The 22,150-nt window shown below is 41.4% G+C and overlaps 1 protein-coding gene across 1 annotated transcript in view; it reads left to right on the top strand.

Moving 5' to 3' along the window:
* Positions 1-415: 415 nt before the first annotated feature.
* The window catches only part of SLC7A10 (solute carrier family 7 member 10), a 79,794-nt gene continuing 58,059 nt past the window's right edge, over positions 416-22,150 (top strand). Inside the window, exon 1 of the mRNA XM_073307872.2 lies at positions 416-629. Within this exon, the coding sequence (XP_073163973.1) occupies positions 476-629 (154 nt within the window). The 5' untranslated portion in view covers positions 416-475. The remainder of the gene's footprint in view (positions 630-22,150) is intronic.

Here is a 22,150-nt window from a genome sequence, read left to right as displayed (position 1 = left end):
CGGCTCCCCGATCTCCCCCCCAGGGCGGCTCCCCGATCTCCCCCCCCAGGGCGGCTCCCCGATCTCCCCCCCCAGGGCGGCTCCCCGACCGCTCCGAGGCAGAAATCGACCCCAGCTCGGGGCAAAGGGCGAGCGGGGCAGCAGCTTCGCTCTCCTAGCGGGCACGTGCAAACCCCTCTCCGCGTGCCCCCGGGGCGGCCTGAGGTTTATGGAGCATGGGCAGAAGCGAAAGGGGCGGACTGTCCCACTGGGCTCCCCCGGCCGCGCTGCGCCGTGGGGGGCAGCCCCCGCAGTGGCCCCGCGAGCCGGAGCGGCGCCCCCAGCAGCCGCTGCCCAGCTCCTCGGGACTTCAGCGCCGGCCGCAGCGGGCGGCGGCGCATGCGCCGGCCGCGGGCGAGCTCTCCGGCGGCTCTCCGGCTGAGCGGGGCAGAGGGCGCGGGAGTCGCTGGGGGACGGTTCCAGGAGCGGGGGAGCGATGGCTGGGGAGACTCAGCACCGGACCCTCCGGAAGAGCATCGCAGCCCAGCCGCCCGCAGCGCCGCCCCGCGCCCCCAGGAGCGGCAGCAGCCCCGAGCGAGTGACTCTGAAGAAGGAGATCGGGCTGGTCAGCGCCTGTGCCATCATTATCGGTAAGAGCGCTCTGCCCCGGCCGGGGTCCGGCCACCGAGCCAGCCACGTCTCAGCCGAAGCGAGGGCAGCGGCACTGGCTGGTCCGGCCCCGGCTGTGACCCCGAGCCAGCGTGCGCGCCTTGGGAGAAGGGCGGGGGGGGGGTATCATTACACTCGGTCCATCTCCGTTGCTTGTGCAAGCGTTATTCCGCGGGGTGGTCAAGGGTAGCACGCAGGCTGGTGGTGAGCAGATATCAGGGCTGTGAGTGCCTTTGGTAAGCTCCCTGCAGAGTGCAGGCAACAACCACCAAGTGTTTGTATTTCATTTCTTCCCCGTTGTACCCTAGAGAGGCAGATTAACGAATTTAGCTCTCTTCGGGCATATTTGGATGAGGGAATCAATATTTATTGAGCACTATTTAGTATATAGAGACAGAAGAAAGATTAGCAAGTAAAATGCATTTCATAGGCATTCATTTGTTAATATGAAACACTTACTTTTCCTTCCCATGCAATGAAAATTCCTAGGTACAACAACTTTATTATGTGCTGCCTGTATTTCAAACCAATAGATAAACCCCCTAGAATTATGTCATTTCTTTTACAAGGTGCTCTTGGGGGTGGTGCAATAAGCTATAGCATTGATTAATATGCCAGAGTCTGATGCCAGAGTCTACGATTTCTGAAAATTCTGATTGAAAAGCCAGTATACAGAAAGTGTCACCATAATCAAGGGGAGTAGCAGATATAAGTTGCTTAACTACAGGAGATTCAGAACCTTCCACACTGCATTTTACAGTATATATCAAAACAAGTTCTCGGTTATCTTAAAGAAAGGCAACAGTAGAAGTCCACATAAAGACCTAAAGTTGTCAGCCAAAACATCCAGCATTGTAATCCAAAACAGAGTTTAACCACTTTTGATTTAAAGCCTATTACAAATTATTGTCTAAATCTGAAATGCCAAAATACAATTGGTTTACAAATAAAACTCTAAGACTTCACAAGACTAAGTCAATAGATAAGAACCTCAACGTATTAACAGTCATCTATTGTACTCTAGTTGTCTTCCATTTACTAATATAACTATATTAAGTGATGAGACAAAAAATCAGATTTTTTCCAATACCAGTTAACTGTCCACAAAGAAACATTCTATTTCATTAGAGATGATTTCTCACAATGTATTTATGAAAAGTGCTAACTGGTACCTGTTTCCAGAGCTCTGGCATCTTACATTAAACAATTAGGAGATTAAAAATATGCACAAAGGTACAGGACAGTGAGCCTGCTCCAAATGTCAAAAGTCTACAATCCATTCTAGTCCACCTTTCTTTATAATTAAGACTATGCTTGAAATGGAATCCATTCATTTTATTTCTACAGGCAAAACCAACTATTAGAATTATTAACAATGTAGCTAAAAGTTAAAGAAGTACTGTATTAACATTTCCTTTTGAATTATAAACTCTCAAAACCAATCCGGTCTGAACCTGAACTATTTGCATTGCCTTTCGTATCCCAATGATCTCATCATCTTGCTGAACACAAGGGGTATTATAGTTGTACTAAGATTAAGAATATCTCATCTGCTACTTTTTCAGTAGCTCATCATCATCATATGAATTTTGTATTATCTTGATTACACATTTTAGAAATTTGAGCTGACTATACTGATTTCTTGAGTATCTGTACAACACACAATCATCCATTCTTACACCTCTCTAAGTGTGTGTAATCCCAGTTGATATTGCATGCTCATATCAATGCACGACTGCTGCCGCTCCCCCGTCAACTCCGCCTGCGCCTCTCACAGAGCTGGAGTACATGGGAGAGTGCTTGGGGGTCGATTTATCGTGTATAGACTAGATGCAATAAATCGAGCCCCGCTGGATCGATCGCTGCCCGCCGATCCAGCAGGTAGTGAAGACATACCCTTAGACTGCTTATGTTATGGCTTTAAGATTTTGCCCTTTCAGAACATAATCTGTGCAGTGTTACATTAAACTAACCAGCTTCACTCAGGAGTGACTTAAGGAACACACTAAGATCACCTGTTATTTTACCTGTTTTAACTATAGTGCCCAAAGTATCCCAAACTTTTAACAATCCAGTTCAAAGTCTCTTCAGACGCAGCATCAAAGTACCAATGCCAACAAATGGAAATGAATTTATAACAGATGTTACATTGGATCAGATGTAAAATTTATGTATTAACTATCTATAGTCATTAAAGGTTTTAGAGTAACAGCCGTGTTAGTCTGTATTTGCAAAAAGAAAAGGAGTACTTGTGGCACCTTAGAGACTAACCAATTTATGTGAGCATACGCTTTCGTGAGCTACAGCTCACTTCAGCTGTAGCTCACGAAAGCTTATGCTCACATAAATTGGTTAGTCTCTAAGGTGCCACAAGTACTCCTTTTCTTATAGTCATTAAAGGCCTTGTGGCAAGATCTCAAAAGGTATTAGAGATCTTTGTGCAAGAGCTGGGCTAATTGACCTAGTGTGCTGGCCAAATGCCAGTTTGGGTAATTATAGTCTGCTTAGTTAAATTCTCAATTCATTTTCATTTGGATATGCTATTCTTATTCACTTCATGCCTTAAACTGTTGTGTAGTGTTTCTATGCAGTGTTAAACCACTGCTATGTTCACTTCATAGGTGGTTGTATGTCAGCGCTGAGTGAGGTGATCACTATGGGCCATACTCAACAAGGAGTCTCAATAAGGGCTGTAACTATCTAGTCTAATTACCCACACAGGCGTAAGCTCTACCCTCAACCTTGATCGGTCTTGCTCAAATTTTGGCTTGGTCATGTCAGAGGGGGGCATTTGGCAGTGCACAGGCTACTTACCCATATTTTTCACTAGGAGCAAATGGATGGAAGGGGGCTGGAGGGGTGAGTGAGAGGAGCCCTGGATCCATCCCCAATTTGTCAAAGAGAGTAGACATCCAGGTGCATAGACTCCCCCCCAGAACCAAGGTGAAGTATGGGATGAATTGTGATAGAGTCACAGCTCATTCTCCAGTCTGCTCCTGGAGTGATGCAGCTACACACCATCTTTACTCAGGGCAGATTGTAAGGTTACAATTTTGTCCTTCTGTACATCCCTGTTAACCTTGGTAAAGTCTTTGGGGCCCCTTTCAGATGAAAGGTGATATATATGTGCAAGTTATTATTGCATCAGCTGTACAGGGAATGTAACTCCCTGAAAGCTACATTAATTACCTGCTCACCAGCTCAAACTGTGCTGGGGGCAATTGGTCTGGTGTATAAGTGGGGAGGAAAATAAACTAGGCCACAAGCGTGAGCTGTGGAGCTGCACAAGGACAGAGAACTATTGTAAGTGAGGTCTCCCACCCTCACCCTCCTGGGCTGGAGATATGTACAGTAACTAGAGTCTTTGGGCTGCAGCAAATCCAGCAGAGAGGTGAGAGGGGGACTAAGGTAGTGTTTAACTACTTTCTATAGGGTGATGTAATTTCCAAATTGCCAAACTTAAGTGTTCAAAAATCATAAGATTGTCTTAGAAATCATTGATTTTTTTTAAAAAAAATCATACATGGAGGGTTTTCACTTCACCATTCACTTGGCTAACGTTTCCAGGCTTTTCTCTGTAACCATGAGGGCTAGAAACATTCCTTTTATAACTGAAAGCTGGGATTCTCAAATAATCACATGGATCTGGTAGTTGTGGCTTTAAGAAAACTACCAAATACTGGGAAACTCACAATAAGGTTGACAGAGTGAGCAATTCTGTAACTGGGTGTGTTGGCTCCCTCCTCTTCATGACCTCTCCCCAGTTAATTACCATGGGGATGCAGTGATTCTAATGGGTTCCCCATCCCTTCACATCACCTTGTTTGACTTGTGTTTCAGAGCTGTACCACCCCATCTGCAACAGGGGAGGAATCTGCCCCATGTCAAGAGGCCATGGAGGTGCTATATATGCTCTGTACCTTCTCCGACCTCATCCACAAGCACCAACTGTCAGACTGGCAGTTGACCTCAGCAGAGTCAAACACAGCCTCTGGGAGGGAAGGAGTCCCGTCCCTGTCCCCCTCCCCCCATGAGGATACAAAGTAGTCACCATGGCTGCACAACCTGGGTGGGTCACAGAGCACAGGCAGGTTCTGCTCTTTGGCAAGACTGGGACTCTAATTTGTTTATTTCTCTTGAGTGAATAACTGTTATATAACTGATTGGTGGAACTGCTGTCAATACAATTAAGAAAATTGTTTAAAAGACAGAGGGGAGTTCTCATGTTGCAAAGAGTTCTGCATGCAATGACAATTACTGGGGAGAGTATGGGCTTTTGTACATTAAAAAAATTGCACTAATATAACTACATCAGTGTAATTACCCCAGTGCAACCCCTAATGCTGATGTACTGCACTGGTGCAGAGTAGGACTAACATTGATGTAACTTAATTCAGTAATGGGCAGGGGAAATGAACAGCTCCCAATACCCACAGATCCCCTGAAATCTTCCTGGGTTTCAAGAGATTTGCTGGCATCTCTGTGGTCTCTCCTGATCCCCTATGCCCTGGCTCCCCACCATTCCTCACCTTCGCCCCCCTTAAAGAGGTTTCCACTGCATTGGGCAGCTCCACAGCCTAACGCTTTCCTGGTTTTTACAGTGGATTTCCTATTGATTGCCACAGTGTGATAAGGTGGTCTTAGCCCACCAGCCTCCTTCTACTCCCTCTGGATCTCTCAGGGAGGTCTCAGCATTATGGGAAGATTGTAGGATGATGGGAGGGAGACAGAGCCAGGAAGGTGACAACCCTACTTCCACATGGAAAAAAGTGACATCTTCACACAAACCTTGGCAGGTAGCAATCCAGCTTTACATTAACTGCAATGAAGAAAATATTCTCTGCACCTGCAGAAAAGGCTACTACTGTCAAAAACAGGTTTAAGCACTTTAACAAACTCTGGTTCAAGGTGCTTAGCCAGTGACTTTCACCAGTTCAGTGGTCTGACTTTCTTTGAAGCTTGGCAGTAAACATGTACTGCTTAATACTATCTTTTGTATTAAATGATTTGAATTGACTATAATAAGTTTAGGCCTTAACATATGTTATCAATTTCAAATTTAATTTTAAATTTTAATTTAAAAAACTAATTAAATACAAATACAATTTAATTTTTTTAAAATCATAAATTTGTATCCATCCTGGGTTAGATGGCCTTTACCACCAGAAAGATCCTGAGACTTCTCTGAATTTTATTCCATGCTTTGGTAAAAACACTCAGAAAAATCTTAGAATCACATGTGCTAGACTTGATTTTAATATCATACATATGGGTATGTATTGCCACATATTGTGAAATCTTTAGTAATGCACAACTATGAGTAACAGTAGTAGCTTTGTACATGGTATGTGGCAATGCATGCCTATGCATATAACATTACAATCAGTCCTTTCAGTTCCACAGTCTAATGACACTTGAAATCATAAAACTTTCCAAAGTCATCTCCAAAAACACATCTCCAAAAGTGTTATTGAGTGACTTAAGCATCTCAGTAGAATATCTGTTTAAGACTCTTTGAACAGAGCAGCCAATTTGTCCATAGCCCTGAAGTGGCATTGAGGTCCCTTCCAACTCTGATATTCTATGCTTCTGTGATTATCAACCTCTCCTGCAAATTTGCTGTGAAACAGAACCTAACTCACATTAATGATGGGGACAACCTTTTCCAAATCAGTGAATGCTGGGAACAACTAACTGCAAACATAGCAGCAAAGTTCTGAAGTGATGGCACACCCCATTCTGGCCATTATCTTGGATTTGCACCGTCTGAAAAAGTGAGCCTCTAACATTTTTCAAGTGTTTAAATGTCAGCAGTGAAATCCCACCCCCTTTGAAGTCAAAATCTTATTGATTTCAATAGGGCAGGATTTCACAGCAGGAGCATATCTCAGACACAGACTGAGTAGAGTCAAGGAGTAAGTATACTCCTTATTTTGCATACAACATTCTTGGTTGTTGCCTCTATATCGTATTATAGTACATGATATTTAAATAAAAGTATGTTTTAAATGCAGCAGAAAAGAATTTTGCCCTAAATTTATTAAGTAAAAGTAATTTAATGTATACTGTTAACTTGTACACATTACACCAAAATATAACCCAATAAAATTTAAAACTGATAAATTAGTAGTCCTTGTAAAATTTCCCACAGAAAGCCAGACTTTATAAACACTTAATTACAGATCACTACCCTAAAAGAGCATGTCTTTCCAATAATTCAAACTGAAAATTTACAATAAGGGGGTGAAGATGAACGGGTGTTATTTTAAAAGTATCATGAACAAGACAATATACATATGTGATGGGCAATTCTGCGGTTGCTACTTCTGTTTCAAATAAAGCATGACTACTATTTTTATTTCCAATTACAAATATAGTTTGAGTTTTCCTTTTGCTTTCCAAGTGTTCCTTAGCATAGTGAATTGATGGTAATGTGGAGTGCCAATTTGGTGACAGTACTTTGTCCTGTTGGATGATCTTTCTTTCATGTCTGTAAGTGTCATTATCTGGTGTACTGGAGGATACTGTAGCAAATCCATGGCCTCTCAAAATTTTGCATTTGTCATTATGTAACACAGCATGGCCACTTGAAACTTCACTGCTGCAGCAGAGCAAGAACATATTTCCTCCTGCTCCAAAAGTACAGGGTTCTGCCACTTGAGCTAAAGGAGAATCTCTATTTGCTGCTATTAATAGAAGGTCTATGCCCTACAGTTGATCAATTCCAATTCCATCCCATAGAAGGCAGAGATATGTATATACTCTAGTCAGAAGTTTTTGCCTCTTCACAGGGCCTACTCTAGTTATAGGCAAACTTGGCAGCTTCCTAGGGAAACAGATTCTGGCTAGGGCAGCAGGACCAAACCTGAGTGGCACTGCAATCCGGTGTGGCAGGTCGCAACACCACTCATTCAAATTTGGCATGGCCAGCCCTCTGTCATGACAGAGGGACAGCTAGGCCAAACCTGACTGAGTGGAGTTTGCCCACATACATTTCTACCATAACCACAGACACATCAGAAGGCTCAATGAATCCCCCCCTTGAAGTCCAATGCCTCTCCAAGGGTGCCTGCCTCCCAGCTGAGAACCTCTGTTCTAAGGAGTAGGAGGGGGTGAGAGGAAAGAAATGCTATTTCAGTGTAGCATAAATAAATATGAAGAAACCCCAATAGTTGCTCATATGAATAATAATGTACAGTGTTCAGGCAAGAATATAAAGGCCTACACCCCCACTGCTCCATCCCAGTGGACAGATTTTTGTTTTCCCTCATCAGCATAACTTTCTGATGTGAAGCAGAAATAGTTTTTAAAAAGTTACAAATGTTACCAAAACAGTTTTATTCAGACGAACTAATACTTGAAGAAGACAGCCCAAAAGGTTGTTAGGTTGTGGTAAAGAACACATTTTTGGGATATCCTGTTGTAAATACAAAACCTCTCTGTTCCAGTCCAAAAAGAGACCATTTCTTAATGTCTACAGAGTGACCACTGTGTTTGGTAGTGGTAACAAACCTCTCTGGTGATTCTTCTCTACTGCAGGTTTCAGAGCAACAGCCGTGTTAGTCTGTATTCGCAAAAAGAAAAGGAGTACTTGTGGCACCTTAGAGACTAACCAATTTATTTGAGCATGAGCTTTCGTGAGCTACAGCTCACTTCATCAGATGCATGCCGTGGAAACTGCAGCAGACTTTATATATACACAGAGAATATGAAAAAATACCTCCTCCCACCCCATTGTCCAGAATATAAAGTCTGCTGCAGTTTCCACGGCATGCATCTGATGAAGTGAGCTGTAGCTCACGAAAGCTCATGCTCAAATAAATTGGTTAGTCTCTAAGGTGCCACAAGTACTCCTTTTCTCTACTGCAGAATTTTGGAATGTGCCTGAGAGCTTCTGTAGGAGCACCCTACCTGGTCTCTGTTTTAAATACAGTCACATACAAGAAAAGACGACCTATTCTGGGTTTCAGCTATTAATTGCCTGTTAACATATTCAGCAATACTGTATATGAAGGTTCAGCAACTCACCTAGATTAAATTAATGCAATTTTAAAAGTAATTGCTCATGTGCTTCTATCATTTATTAAATAATTTTTACAACTATTGCATAATTGTTCAAACACCAAGTTTGCAAACAGACATCAACATCCAAAAGTGTTAATTCAGTGATATTTTATGCATGCGTTACACAGAACCATAGAAATGTAAGGCTGGAAAGGACCTCAAGAAGTCATCCCTCCACGTTCACAGGACCAAGCATACCTAGATCATCCCTGGCAGGTGTTTATCTAACCTATTCTTAAAAACCTCCAATGATGGGATTGCCACAGCCTCCCTCAGTAACCTATTTCAGTACTTAACTATCCATATAATTAGAAAGTTTTTCCTAATATCTAACCTAAATATCTCTTCTTGCAAATTAAGCCTATTACTTCTTGTCCTACTTTCAGTGGACATGGAGAGCAATTGATCCACCTTCCTCTTTATATATAAAAGTTTTCAAATATTTTAAGTGCTTATCAGGTCTTCCTTTATCTTCTTTTCTGAAGCCTAAACATGCTTAGTTTTTTAATCTTTCCTCATAGTTTTTCTAAATTTTTTTTTTGCTCTCATCTGGACCTTTTCTCCACATATTTCTTAAACTGTGGTGACCAAAACTGGACTCAGTACTCCAGCTGAGGCCAGTGCCATCAGTGCCAAGTAGAGTGAAACAGTTACTTCTTGTGACTTACCTCTCATGTCCCAAAACTCCTGTTAATGCACTCCAGCATATGTGCCTTTTTCATAACACATTGTTTCCTTATATTCAATTTGTGATCTGGTATAACCCACATATCCTTTTCTGTAGTTCTACTCTAGCCAGTTATTTCCCATTTTGTACTTGTGTGTTTGATTTTCCCTCCTAAGTGTCATACTTTGCCCTTGTCTTTATTAAAAGTCATCTTGTTGATTTCAGACCAATTCTCCAATTTATCAAGGTCTTTTTGAAGTCTAATCCTGTCCTCCGAAGTACTTGCAACCCCTCCTAGCTTAGAGTCATCTGCAAATTTTATAAGTGTACTCTCCATTTTATCATCCAGGTCATCAATAAACATTCTAAAAACAGTACCAGATCCAGGACAGAGCACTGTGGGACCTCACTACATATATCCGCCAAGTTCGACAGCAAACCATCGGTAACAACTCTGAGTATGTTTTTTCAACCAGTGGTTTTTCCACATTATAGTAATTTCATCTAGACCACGTTTCCCCATATTTGACTTTAATGGGACTTTTGCTTGAGCACAGATTGAGTAAAAGCACAAAGTAAGGAGCTTCAGGACTTGACCCTATGTAATTTCTACCATATGCCATTGTTAGAAAATCACAGGAATTGAGAACAATTAGAAACATAATATGACACAAGATATGTCTACATAGGAATCTCAGTGTGTGATTCCACTTGCATAGACATACTGAGCTAGCTTTAATATACTAGCTCAGGTAAGGGAGCAGTCACACCACAGCAGCATGGGCTGTACAAGCATGCCAGAAATCCTAGATAATTGCTTGGGTGATTAGCTCACACTGCTGTGGTTCTGGTACCTGAGCTAGCTAGATAAAAGTTAGAATGAATATGTCTACACAAATTGTAATTACATCTTGTGATTGTAGCATAGACACAACCTTTCAGCCTAAAATTCACCATTATCCGTTATATTTGCAAAATGTACCTGCAAATGTACATGTCATTTGCAAAGTAAATTGAGTAATTATGTACAAAAGGTAGCAAGCATCTAATGTTCCATACTCTCATGTAGTTAACCTAATTGTGTTACTTACACAAACAAATTTGGTGCAGAGCTGCATGCACATTTTTGCACTGGCAGTTGCATGTAGCTAATTTTGTAAATCAGTCTCTTTATGTTACACTCTTTAGAAAAGCAAGAAATTGGACCATGAAGTCATATCTAGCTAAAACTCACACATTTCCTGTTTTACTGATAATCATGGTTTTATCAGTTTACCCGGTTCAAGAGACATTGGATACTTCTAGATAGGTTCAGAAGAGCCTATTAATCTACACATACATTCATCTGAAAATTTTTTAAATAAAATAAAGTATTTTGTTTACCTAACCTTGCCCTCCCAAATGGCAACCCACTGTCTGAATGCTGTCACTTCACTCACAGAAGTATCACTTTTAAGGGTGGCAGTGAAATTTCTGCTTCATGAAACTTCTTTCTTGCTAGAAAATATCTACAGACTGCTACTGATTTATCAGGTTTTTGCAAAAAAATATTCTAGTGAAATCCTGAGTCCTAGCCCAGACTCAAGATTCATAATTACTGAACACTAATTATCCAGACTTACTAAAAGAATAGCTTGGAAGCAGACATGATTTGGAATTATATAATATCCAACATGGTGAGTTTCTGTCTTATAACCAAGAATAAAAGGAAGAGTTTGATGTTGTCGATGGGGAAAATTGGAGGTTACTCTGAGAGAGAAAAAGAAACTTAGAGGTGCCCACCCAAAGTTTGGAGTGATTCTGAATGATTTGAATTTGCGTACCACCACTCTGCTGAATAAACTGTGGTGGTGAAATCTTTCTGTAGAGATATTTATGGCCATACCAGCATTCAGTTATCTATTAGGATCATTCAAGGCAGATATCTGGGGAGTGGAAAATACGTTTCAACTCCACCAGCAAGTTAAAACATAGCACAGTTCAACATAAGTGCAATAATGTGCCATGGAAATCCTACAAGTTCTCTGAGCGTAAAGCTCACCTCTGCAATCTAAAGTGGGTTAGATAGAGAGAAGACGAAAAAAAGTTCTAATTAGAGATTCCTGGCAGCAAGAAGGGAAAAGACAAAACAATTTAACATTCAGTTTTCCTAATTGCATCTTGCAGTACACAGATACAATTTTGTTTGTCTATCCTTCTGCCTTCCTGCCACAGTTGATTTCCATCCAGGAGAATGTGGCATGCAAAGTGACCCCTGTACCGTACAAAGAGCAAGAACAAAAAACAATAAAAACAACAATGTTGACATGACCAGGTCATTTTCATATGCTTTTGTGGGAGAGGAACAGGATACAATGGAATTCAATCTTGCAATCTTAATTATGAACTTTTTAGAGATTCAAAGAGTTGTTTGTACCATTCTTGATGGTAAAGGAAAAGCCTTCAGCATTTCTACTACAACTCTGTTTCCAGTTTATTTGTTGGCAGAAGTTACGTACAGAATGACTTTTTTTTCCTATCCTTCCCTACAATGACAACTTCTGGCTGTGCAGAATGCAACCATGAGGATGAGAGAGCTAAAATAATGGGTTTTCTATTATGGATGTCCCAAAATCTACTGGAAATCACCCTACTTAAGGTGTCTTGCATGTGTTATCAGAAATTTGGATACTTTAGAACAGTGGCTTTTGCCTTTTCATGGATAGAAAAGAAAACAAAGGTAGCATCCTTTGGTAATGTATTACTACTGGTCTGGCAGTACAGTGCCACCTTTCAGCAATTCCATAAATTGCCTTTTCATGCATCTTTCTATTCATTTCCTTCTAACATAATGTAGCCTTTTCTGTTAGGAACATCTGACATTTTTTTTGCTTTGGCAGCCTGTAGCGATGTGAGACTCACCTCCGCAGCACCTCCTGCTGGTCATCCAGGGAATTAGCTCACCAGCCTCCAGAGCACCCCCTGCTGGCCAGTGTTTCACCTGTCGCTGGCCCCTGTGTCCCTCCTGGATCCCAGTGCCCCTTTCCCTTGGGTTCTGCCCCCTGGCAGTACCCCCACAGTCTCTGTGTCTCCCCTCCCAGGGGAACCCCCAACCCACTATCCCCACCTCACCTCAGTATATGGCTACTGCCAGTCACCATTTAGCCCTCGCTCATTGGGGCAGACTGCAGTATATAAGCCATTCATCATCAGCAAAGGGGGTTTGGACCTGCTGCCTTTGCCTACCCTGGGCTGCAGCCTCTGCAACCCCAGTACCTGGTTTGTAGGCCTTTACCAAGACCTGCAGCCTGAGGAGTTGCCAGGAGGGAGCACCCCAGCTCCTCTCACCTTTTTCTCCAGCCCTTCTTGGTTGCCTGCACCTTCAGCTCCTAGGCAGCTAGGTCCTCCTCCCTCAAGAGCTAGCAGGAGAGTTCTCACAGCTCCTGGCTTCACTGGCCTTTTATAGGGCCAGCTGTGACCCACCTGTGGCTGCTTCTCCAATCAGCCTAGCTGATTGACTCCCCGAGCCACAGCCCTCCTCAGGGCTGGAGCGGGGTGACCGCCCCGCTACACAGCCTCATAACCTGCTGGTTTGGTAGAGGCAGCCTTTTATTTTAATTTCCCTCCCCAAACATTTCATTTGAAGCCTCCATTATTTTTGTTTTGTTTTGCTTTTTTCTCCTAGCTGCTATGCTTTCTTTCCTAGCCTGGTGGCAGGCATCGTAAAATTACAGAGTATTTGTCAAAGCTGAAATGCCCAAAATTTAATCTATCCTAACAATATTATTTTTCTGTCTGTTTCCAAAAAAATTCCATCAGTCCTCCAAAGAAAGAGTTGCAGCTTCTCTACTGCATTCCCCACCACCAAGAACACAGAGTAAAGTGCACATCTCAACATCCCTCTTCCATGCCTGCCTGCCTCTTTCATTATTGTATATGGCAGAATATTGAAAATACACAAATCTTGCTCTCCTGCAAATCTGAAGGAAACTAGTAAATGTGTTTTTGGCTTACCAGCCTCTCTCTTTATTCATTATTGACTCAGTCCACAAGTGCCCCTGGCATTGACCTCTATTGGAGTTTTGCCTGAAAGTATTACAGGACTGAACCTTGTACTTAAATTAGGCAAGTGATTATCTACAAAATTGTTCCCAGTGCAACTTGTTAATCTGGCTGGCAGGACATTTACAGTCACAGAGTGAGCACCCTCTCTTCCTTCCATCAAAGGCCAAACACATCAGCATGATAATTTACTCAGCATCCTCTGGACTAGAAGTCAAAATGCCTCCAGGTTCACCCAGACACAGATTTCCTGCGTGGTTTGATGTATTATACAGTATTAATGCTGTATACATAAAAATAGTCAGGAATATCACTGCATATAGTTGTGTTCCAGTTTAGGTTCTCCAAAACCAAAGAAGCACAGGGCATGGATCCCCCCATTTTATTGCATGTGGTGACTGACTTGGCCATTCCCCATCTTCTGTTGGTTATTTCTGCACAAGGAAAGAATAATTTGCATGGTGGACTCTAGTGAGGCTAAACTTAGACCAGAATTTGGGCCCACATTAACATTACTTAGAATTAATAAGTCTATGCCTCAGGGAATAGGACCTGAATTTGACCCACACTTTAAAAAAAATCTATAGGTCACAAAGTTCCACTTTAGGGCTAATATCCAGTGTTCTGATTCCTAGATTCATTCATTTAAAAAAATTCCACCAGTAAGAAATTCTCACAATGTTTCAAAGATTAGAGCAAAACATTTTGGGAAGACTGTCAAAGACCTAAATAGGAGTAAAGCCCCCCATTCCCACTGACTTTCAATGACAACTGAGTACCTTACTGCCCTTTGTGGCTTTGAAAATTTTCCCTTTATTATTGTTGATGAACATCAAAAGCAAGTTATTCAAGATTACTACAGATATATGATGAACAAGGTTGAAAATAAAGTATAAAAGTAAAAAAGGTAAATGGAGTGGAGAGTTCTATATTTAGATGAATGTAGAAATTCATGGGGTCATCATCACTGCTCTGTAGGTCACTGATCAGGAGTACCTTCTAAAGTTTCCAAGGAGTACCTTGGCAAGTTTCATTTTTGAACACTGAGAGAGGATATGGACTGAATCAACCAGATGACAAAACACCTCAACTATTTAAACCACTGTGAAAATAAAGGAAGTAGAATTATTTGCAGTGGCAAAGAGAGGTGAGATTGCAGAGACCAGATTGAATCATTTACAGTTCTAAAAAAGGAGCGATCAGATGAATTTGTGCAAGGGCAAAGTTCTGTTTTAGTTTTGAGGTGGCTTTGTTCATTTTTAAAATGAATTTCGTTCTTATGAAAGGTCCAAGAGACTCATGGCCTTTGGCCACCCACAGAAAAGTACTATAAAGACAAAAGAAATTAAAACTTTCCAACACTGACCTGCCCATATGCTTCACCTCTAAACTGAAGGAGATACTTCTAGGGGTAAGAAGCTCCTACTCATTCAGTTCTTGCTCCAACTCTGCTGAGATTTCCACTTAATACCAACTGTGATAACTGCTATGTGATATGGACACCTGTCCAGGCTGTGACTCAGGAAAGCATTTCCCTTCAGGACGGCATGTAAACACACAGTTAACTTTAAGCACATACTTAAGTGCTGTCCTGAATAGGCATATATTTAAGCATGTGATTAAGGGCCTAGACAATGTACAGACACAAAAATAAACATTAGATGGTACAAATCTTTATTCCCTTTTCTTCTGGATTGGTTTTAGGCTAGCAGGTAGTTGTTAAAGTCACGCAATAGCAAAGTTGATGAAAACATTAACTTAGGAAGATACAATCAAAACAATTGCTAAATTGAGACCCAAAACCAAAAATTTAGTTTAAATTAATTTTGACATATGATAATAAAGCAGTAGACTCAATTGATGAAATCATCATCATCATCATCACAGGAGTTAAAGAAAGAGATGAATAAGTTCCTAAATAAAATAAATATTGAGATTCACAATATGAAGGAAATAGGAAAGTGAAAAGAAGAAAATCAAATATACTCCAAAGTTATACAGACAACACTGATTTGACCATACAGTTCATCAGAATATCAGTGCAAGGTTAGGGAGGGCAAAGTCCTGCTAATAAGGGACAGGAGCCAAACAAATCTAGACTATCAAAGTAATCAGTTCTCTTTCGTATTCCAAGAAGATCTGGAAACTTACATTCATTATGGAACTTCTTCTGTCACTAGAGATCATTCACTATTATTGAATCCACATGCTAATCACTCAGTTTAATAAACAGATCCATTAGTCTTTCATACCTATTTTGTGTAACATCGGCTGCTGGAGATGGGTGTTTCACTGTGTTGTAGTTACAGAGCAAGACTCACCTTAGACCCCTTTTTGCTCATCTCAAGTGCACCTCTCAGATGACATTCCTGGCTTCCTTCACTCTCTCAAAAGTGGAACCGTTTTATTCAACCACTCTGGAAATGGATCTCTGGGTGGTAGCCTCCATTTCCCAACTGTAAATATGACAGGCCCAACTGTATTTGGCACCTGTAGGCCCTGTATTTGGCACCTGTGACTGTGGCTCCTTAAAGGGACTTAAAAAACAGCTTCTTCAAAACAAAGCTTTATTAATTCACACAAAGATACATAGCATGTAGAGCAAAGGGTAAAACCAATAATACTTTGCCTGTCATTGCAATCTTTGGTAAGTTCCATTCAGCCCAGTTACCTCGGGCTGAAAGAAGCAGATGGGCATGCTACATAATGGGCTCTGTGGGTCTCTTTATCAGAGGTTGCCCCCGGGCAGCTGCTGACAACCCACTCAACCCCCGCCTTCTCTGTGTCAACATCTTTAAGGTTTTGGCATCCTCTTAGCATCGCAGCCCTGGGAAGAGAAACCTTGCCAGCCTGGTTGGAGTCAGGCAAGAACATTCTCCCATAATTCCCCAATTAATAGCTCCCTCCATTGTTCCCTTATGTGTGTTATTGTGATGTTCTGCTCAGGACATCCAGAGCCGTAAGTTACTGTGTTACCTCACTGCCTCAGCTAGAGTGAGATTTGCTGGCAATTAGACTGTGGGTCAGCCCCCTGGCACACTAGCCTGTCTGCTCCACCAACAAACTCCTCAAGATTCTCCAGGCTAAACCTTGCCTTGCAGGTAGCATACACCCAATTCCTGAGTTCCCCCCGAGACATCTCTCTACAGTATCCAGTGCTTATTACTGTGACACTCACAGAAATTATTAAGTTCACTGCCTCCAAAGAGACAGTGTGTACACGAGTCTAAGTTAGTAGAAAACTCACTTCACTTTAATACATAGCACTGAGTTGGTTTTGTAATAAAACAAGAGTAAGTTTATGAATAAAGAACAGAAATGTAAGTGATATTAAATAAGAGAAAAAGAGACAGATATGGTTACAAACAAAACAAAACACGCTTTCTAGTGATTAAAGTTTAATTTTAGCAAGCTACACCAAGCATTGCCTGAGCAGTTTTCTTATTTACATCAAGTTACCAGCATTTTGAACCCTTCAAAGTAGGAGATCCAACTTTTACAGGGGAAAGGGTGGAATGAAACTTCTTCTATCAGCATAGTCAACTTGGTCCTCACAGGTTGGCTGAAGAGTCAGTAGAAAGGGACTTCTCCAGTACTTTCATGAAGTACACCAAATATATAAATCATGACTCAATGCAATAGGGAAGGGTGTACCTCGACGTTCCTCCAATATGCAGGCTAAACGCTTTTTCAGAGTCCCATGCAATCTCTCCACTGTCCCATTTCCTTAGAGATGGTACACAGCAGATTTATAATGTACTATACCAATGCTCATCAGAAAGCCTTCAAACCCTCTTGATACAAAAGGTGTCCCCATCATCTGAAACAAGGCTGTCTGGTAGGCCCCAAACATTGCGAATAAAGTGTTTAGGCAAGAAATGAGCTTCTTTGAGGTGCCTTGTGAAATTATGAATGAAAATGGGTAACGTCAATAATAGTCTACAACAGTCAAAAACCAGTGTGTCAAAAACCATGCAGTGCAGTTGAGGGGCCAGTAATATTCTCTGCAATGCTCTGCCATGGTCTGTCTATGACTACCAATTTCAAAGGGGCCAGAGGAGCAGTAATTCTATGCATTGTGCAGGCTGAACATGCCTTCATACATTGCTCAATGTCTGAGTACAGCCCTGGCCAGCAAGCATAATCATGCAGAAGTTCCTTTATCTTCTTAACTCCCAAATGTCCTTCATGAAACACATCCAGGACTGTTGCAGCACTGCTGGGATGACTACCTGGGCTCCAATGCATAAAAAATGTCATGTAGCACATGTATTCACCATGAGCTTGGTATGGATTTTGTAGAATGTAGACAAAGTACTCTGCCGTTTCTGCATACAAGCATGTCAACCCAGCAGAATTTCTCAAAAGAGCATCGGCAAGTAAATTATGTCTTCCTTTGATATGTACCAAATTAAAGTTATAGTGCTGCAACTGAATAATCCACTGCTACAGCCTCACACTTAGCAGGTCAGTGACTTTCTGATAGAGGCTCAGAAATAGGCAAATTATTAGTTTCTAATGTAAAATGTCTTCCCACTAAATAGACTTTGAAGTATACAACAGCAAGAATTCTGGCTCAATCTGGGAATACTTTCCTTCCATTGGGGTGAGAGTATGGGATGCAAATATAACTGGCCCATCCCTCCTGGAGCAGAACTGCACCTAGACCCCAATTGCATGCATCAGCCTAAATCACTACAGGGTTCCTTGGATCAAAATAAGCATGGGCATGGCCCCTGGCCCTGGGTTAAATCCCACAGTGCTTTGGCAAGAGTACTAAAATGGGGCAGAGCATGGCCACCTGTGAACTGGGGTAGGCCAAGGAATTAACATAAACTGCTACGACCAGTGGGTAACAGTAGCAAAGGAACAGCATGTAGCCATTCAGGTATCAGTTTCACACCACTGACTGACAAAGAATGCTTTAGAAGAACTACAGCCTCTTTTGCAAAACCTGTACTTTTTGCCAGCTTGTTAGAGTCAAGTTAGCACCTGTCCAGAATAGCATTACACTCAGCAAGGGTCTCAGCAAAGATGATACTGTCATCCCAATGGTAACATGCACCCTGGATATTATCAAGGAGCTGACAGACCACTTGGAAATCCCTCAGGAACAGAAACTAAACAAAAAGGGAGTCATTGATAGCAGTCCCTCCCAAATCACCTGCTGAAAGTCAATAACAACTGCAATCTTTCAGCCACAGGTATTTTCTAATAACCAGATTGGTAAACCACCGAAGAGAAAATCCAGGATCCGCTTCCCCAGCATGTCACCTCTTTGAAGGTTGGGTATTGAAACTGCTCGTGTTTCACATGTTCATTAAGTGCCTTAAAATCTGTGTACAGTTGAATACCACCATTCTTCTTGTTTACAGTCACCCTGGGTGAGCACCAATCCATAGATCCTTCCACCTCCCAAATGATACCATTATCTTTCACGTGATGCAGTTCTAAACAAATCTTGTCCACAAGGGAAAAGAGGTACACAACGTGCAGGTGATGCAAAGGCTCAATGTCTGAATCCAACTGCAGAGAGTAAACATATCCTGTGGACAGAACACCATCACCGTTAAATAAATCACGATGTCACTAAACAATATGTTGGGTATCCCCTTCTATTGTAGGCAGCATAACTACACCTGAGGAGTACTGTGTGAGTTCATGCATAATACCAAGCTGTAAGCACAGCTCATAGGACATGCCCTTAATGTAAAACTTTGCAGTCAAGGCTATGCCTTTGTAGAGCAGAGTATACATCTCCACCCACTATCTGCAACGCAAACAAATCCCACTATATAACTTTATAACCACTATAGTTGGGCAAATGTCCAGATTATGAACTAACCCAGAGGGAAGAATGTTAACTTCAGCACCCATATCTACCATGCACTTCAGTGGTGTACCATTAATTTCTGTGATATGGGATACCAGCTTCAGTGCCTTGCCACATGCCTGCTAAAGGAAACATCAGCATCCCCTGTAAAGGTGGCCTCATGCAGCTTCACATTTACAGTGTGCATTTCAGACCTCCCATCAGTGTGAACTAGCAGCACACAGACTTAAAATGTCCTTCCTTCCAGCAACCCCAGCACGTAGCAGTTCTAGCCAGCTAGGCAGGCAAATCGGCCAAGTAACCTATACACCACAGCAGAAACAATGAGGAGCTGGCAACTTTTGCTGCCAAAGCTGTAGAGTGGGAGTCGGTTGCATGATAAAACTCTGAGCGATGGAAGCAAGAAGAGCAGCTGACAGTTTAAATGTAGACACACAAGTAACAGCAGTCTGAGACATAGAACCCCTTCCAGCCTGAGCCCTCTCAAATGCCTCACTTTTACCAACAATGGCATCAAAAGTTAGAGTTCTAGCATCTTCATCCAGTAACTGTTCGCCCAGGTGGTCATTGGCTACACCAATCACAATAATATTCCTGAGCATGATCATGTTAACGTTCCCAAATTCACAGTCCTGGCCTTCCAAATGACATGCAAATTCACATATGGTTTCATTGGGCCGCTGATGATCTTCAAAAAATGTTTTCCTCTTTAGCAGAATAGAATCTCCAGAATATCCGTTGAGCTGCTACACAGCCATGTCAAAGGAGCCCCATGAGTCCATCATAAATATCAATGCCATCACAGCCTAAGCAGTTCTGCAGCAAGTATAACCTAGCAGTACTGAGAGTTGCAGGATCTGTACATAGGCCCCAAAATCTCCTCTTTTCCAAACTAAACATACCCAGTTCCTTCAGCCTTTGCTCCTATGGCTTGCATTCCAGCCCTTTGATAATTTTTGTCACTCACCTCTGGATCCTTTCCAGTTTCTCTACATCCTTTCTATACAGCGATGACCAAAATTGGACACAGTACTCCAGCTAAGGCCAGAGTAGAGTGCAGAGTAGAATGGTACTATCATCTCCCATGACTTGTTAATGGAACCCAAAATTGCATTTGCTGCTTTTTTTTTTTTTTTTGGCAACAGCATTGCATTGTTGACTCATGTTGAGGCTGCAATCCACCACAACTCCCAGATCCTTCTCAGCAATACTGCTGGTATGCCAATTATCCCCCATTCTGAATCTGTGCATTTGTTTTTTCTTTCCATCACCTTATGTTTGCCTCTGTTGAATTTCATTTTGTCATCTGTAGCCCAGTTCTCCAATTTATCAAGCTCTTTTTGAATTTTAGTTCCAGCCCCCAAAGTGTGGCAATCCCCTCCTACTTTTGTGTCAGAATGGAGTTACACTAGGGCTGAATTAGTCCTTATTAATTTAAGCTTGTGTACAATCCTAAAGAAAGTATTACTGAAAAAGAAGCTCCTAGACATCTGAAAACTGAGTTCATAGACACTTTTTTTAAAAAAACTTTCACTTATTTTTCAATCGGTCCTTATAATCTTTTAAAAATTACATGTCAAACAAAGCTGTTTAAAAATCGTGGTGTAAAACACAGCATTATAAAGTATTATTGAAGGCAATAGAACTTCAGAAAGTGCACTTATGATTCAAAGAAATAGGTCAACGATCTGGATGAGTAACAGTCGTTCTGCTGCAAAGTACAATGGCCCTTTCATCACTTATGTGAAGTAACATAATCTAGATCAGGCCAAACATCTTAATATAATAAACTACAAAAAACTATATTTAAATAACATAAGGATCTTATTGAAACGCACAAATTCCAGGAAACTGAGTTAAGGTTGGAACTCCCTCTTTAATGCACCACATTGGTTCATAGTGTTGAAATACAAAATATCATAAAAATAATGAAAATGCACATTAAATGAGACCACTAATTGTTCTGGGTTACTGAAAAAATTAAGTCTAGCAAAGATATGTTAATAATGCCACATTTTCTCTGGGCCCCAAACCACTCATCCTTGTGTGAGTAAGTTAAGAAAGAGTTGGCCCTATTTCTAGACATCTTCAGTCAATATTTAGACATACTGACCTGATAGGAGGACAGAAAAGTCAATTTCTTGTGTTTGTAGGTTAGGAATTTTTGTAAATTTACTTTTCTCCCTTGGATACATGGGCAGAACTTTTGTTGTCTCAACAGGCAATTTGTTTTACACGGGGCTGAAGGGCCTTTTTCTGCTCCTAAAATGTCTTACCTCTTTTTGCTGTTATTTTGTCCAACAATTTTGAGAACAACAGTTATTTTATTTCTAATTATTTGTAATCTGCCACGTGCAGTGGGTTTTTAAAATAGTGATATATTATCAAGTTCCATATTGGGCTGTTTGTTCTAAGGTTATGTCAATTTTTTTCCTCTGTGAGGTACAGAAAGTAATTGTTCCTGTATCTGTGTGATTCAGTAGGATATCACCTTCTGATCTGTGTAACAATCCTTTTTCTTTTAATCCGAAATCTTACAGGTATCCCATCTTTCTACTGTAAGCATTTAACAGCTGTCTAGTTGGTGCTACTGTGGGCATCTTGTGTTCCACAGCTATTGAGCTTGTGTAGCCCAAAAGATCATGGGTGAAATCTTGGCCCTACTGAAATCAATGAGATTTTTACCATTGACTTAAATGGAGCTAGGATTTCACCCAAAGTATCTTTTGTCTGGATAAGTCTTGCAGAGCTTGCAAGGAGTGAACAAAGGCTTTACTGCTGTTAATTATATACATTTATACTGTAAAATTCTTCCCTTTCCACACAAAGCTCAAATAATCACATTTTGTTAGGGATAAGCAAGGAATGGAACAGGAAGAATGAAATTGCGGGAGTGG

The sequence above is a fragment of the Lepidochelys kempii genome, chromosome 12, assembly GCF_965140285.1.
Source record: "Lepidochelys kempii isolate rLepKem1 chromosome 12, rLepKem1.hap1, whole genome shotgun sequence".
Taxonomy (NCBI): Eukaryota; Metazoa; Chordata; order Testudines; family Cheloniidae; genus Lepidochelys; species Lepidochelys kempii.
The sequence above is the reverse complement of the archived record's forward strand: the minus strand, read 5'-3'. Positions and strand labels throughout refer to the sequence as shown.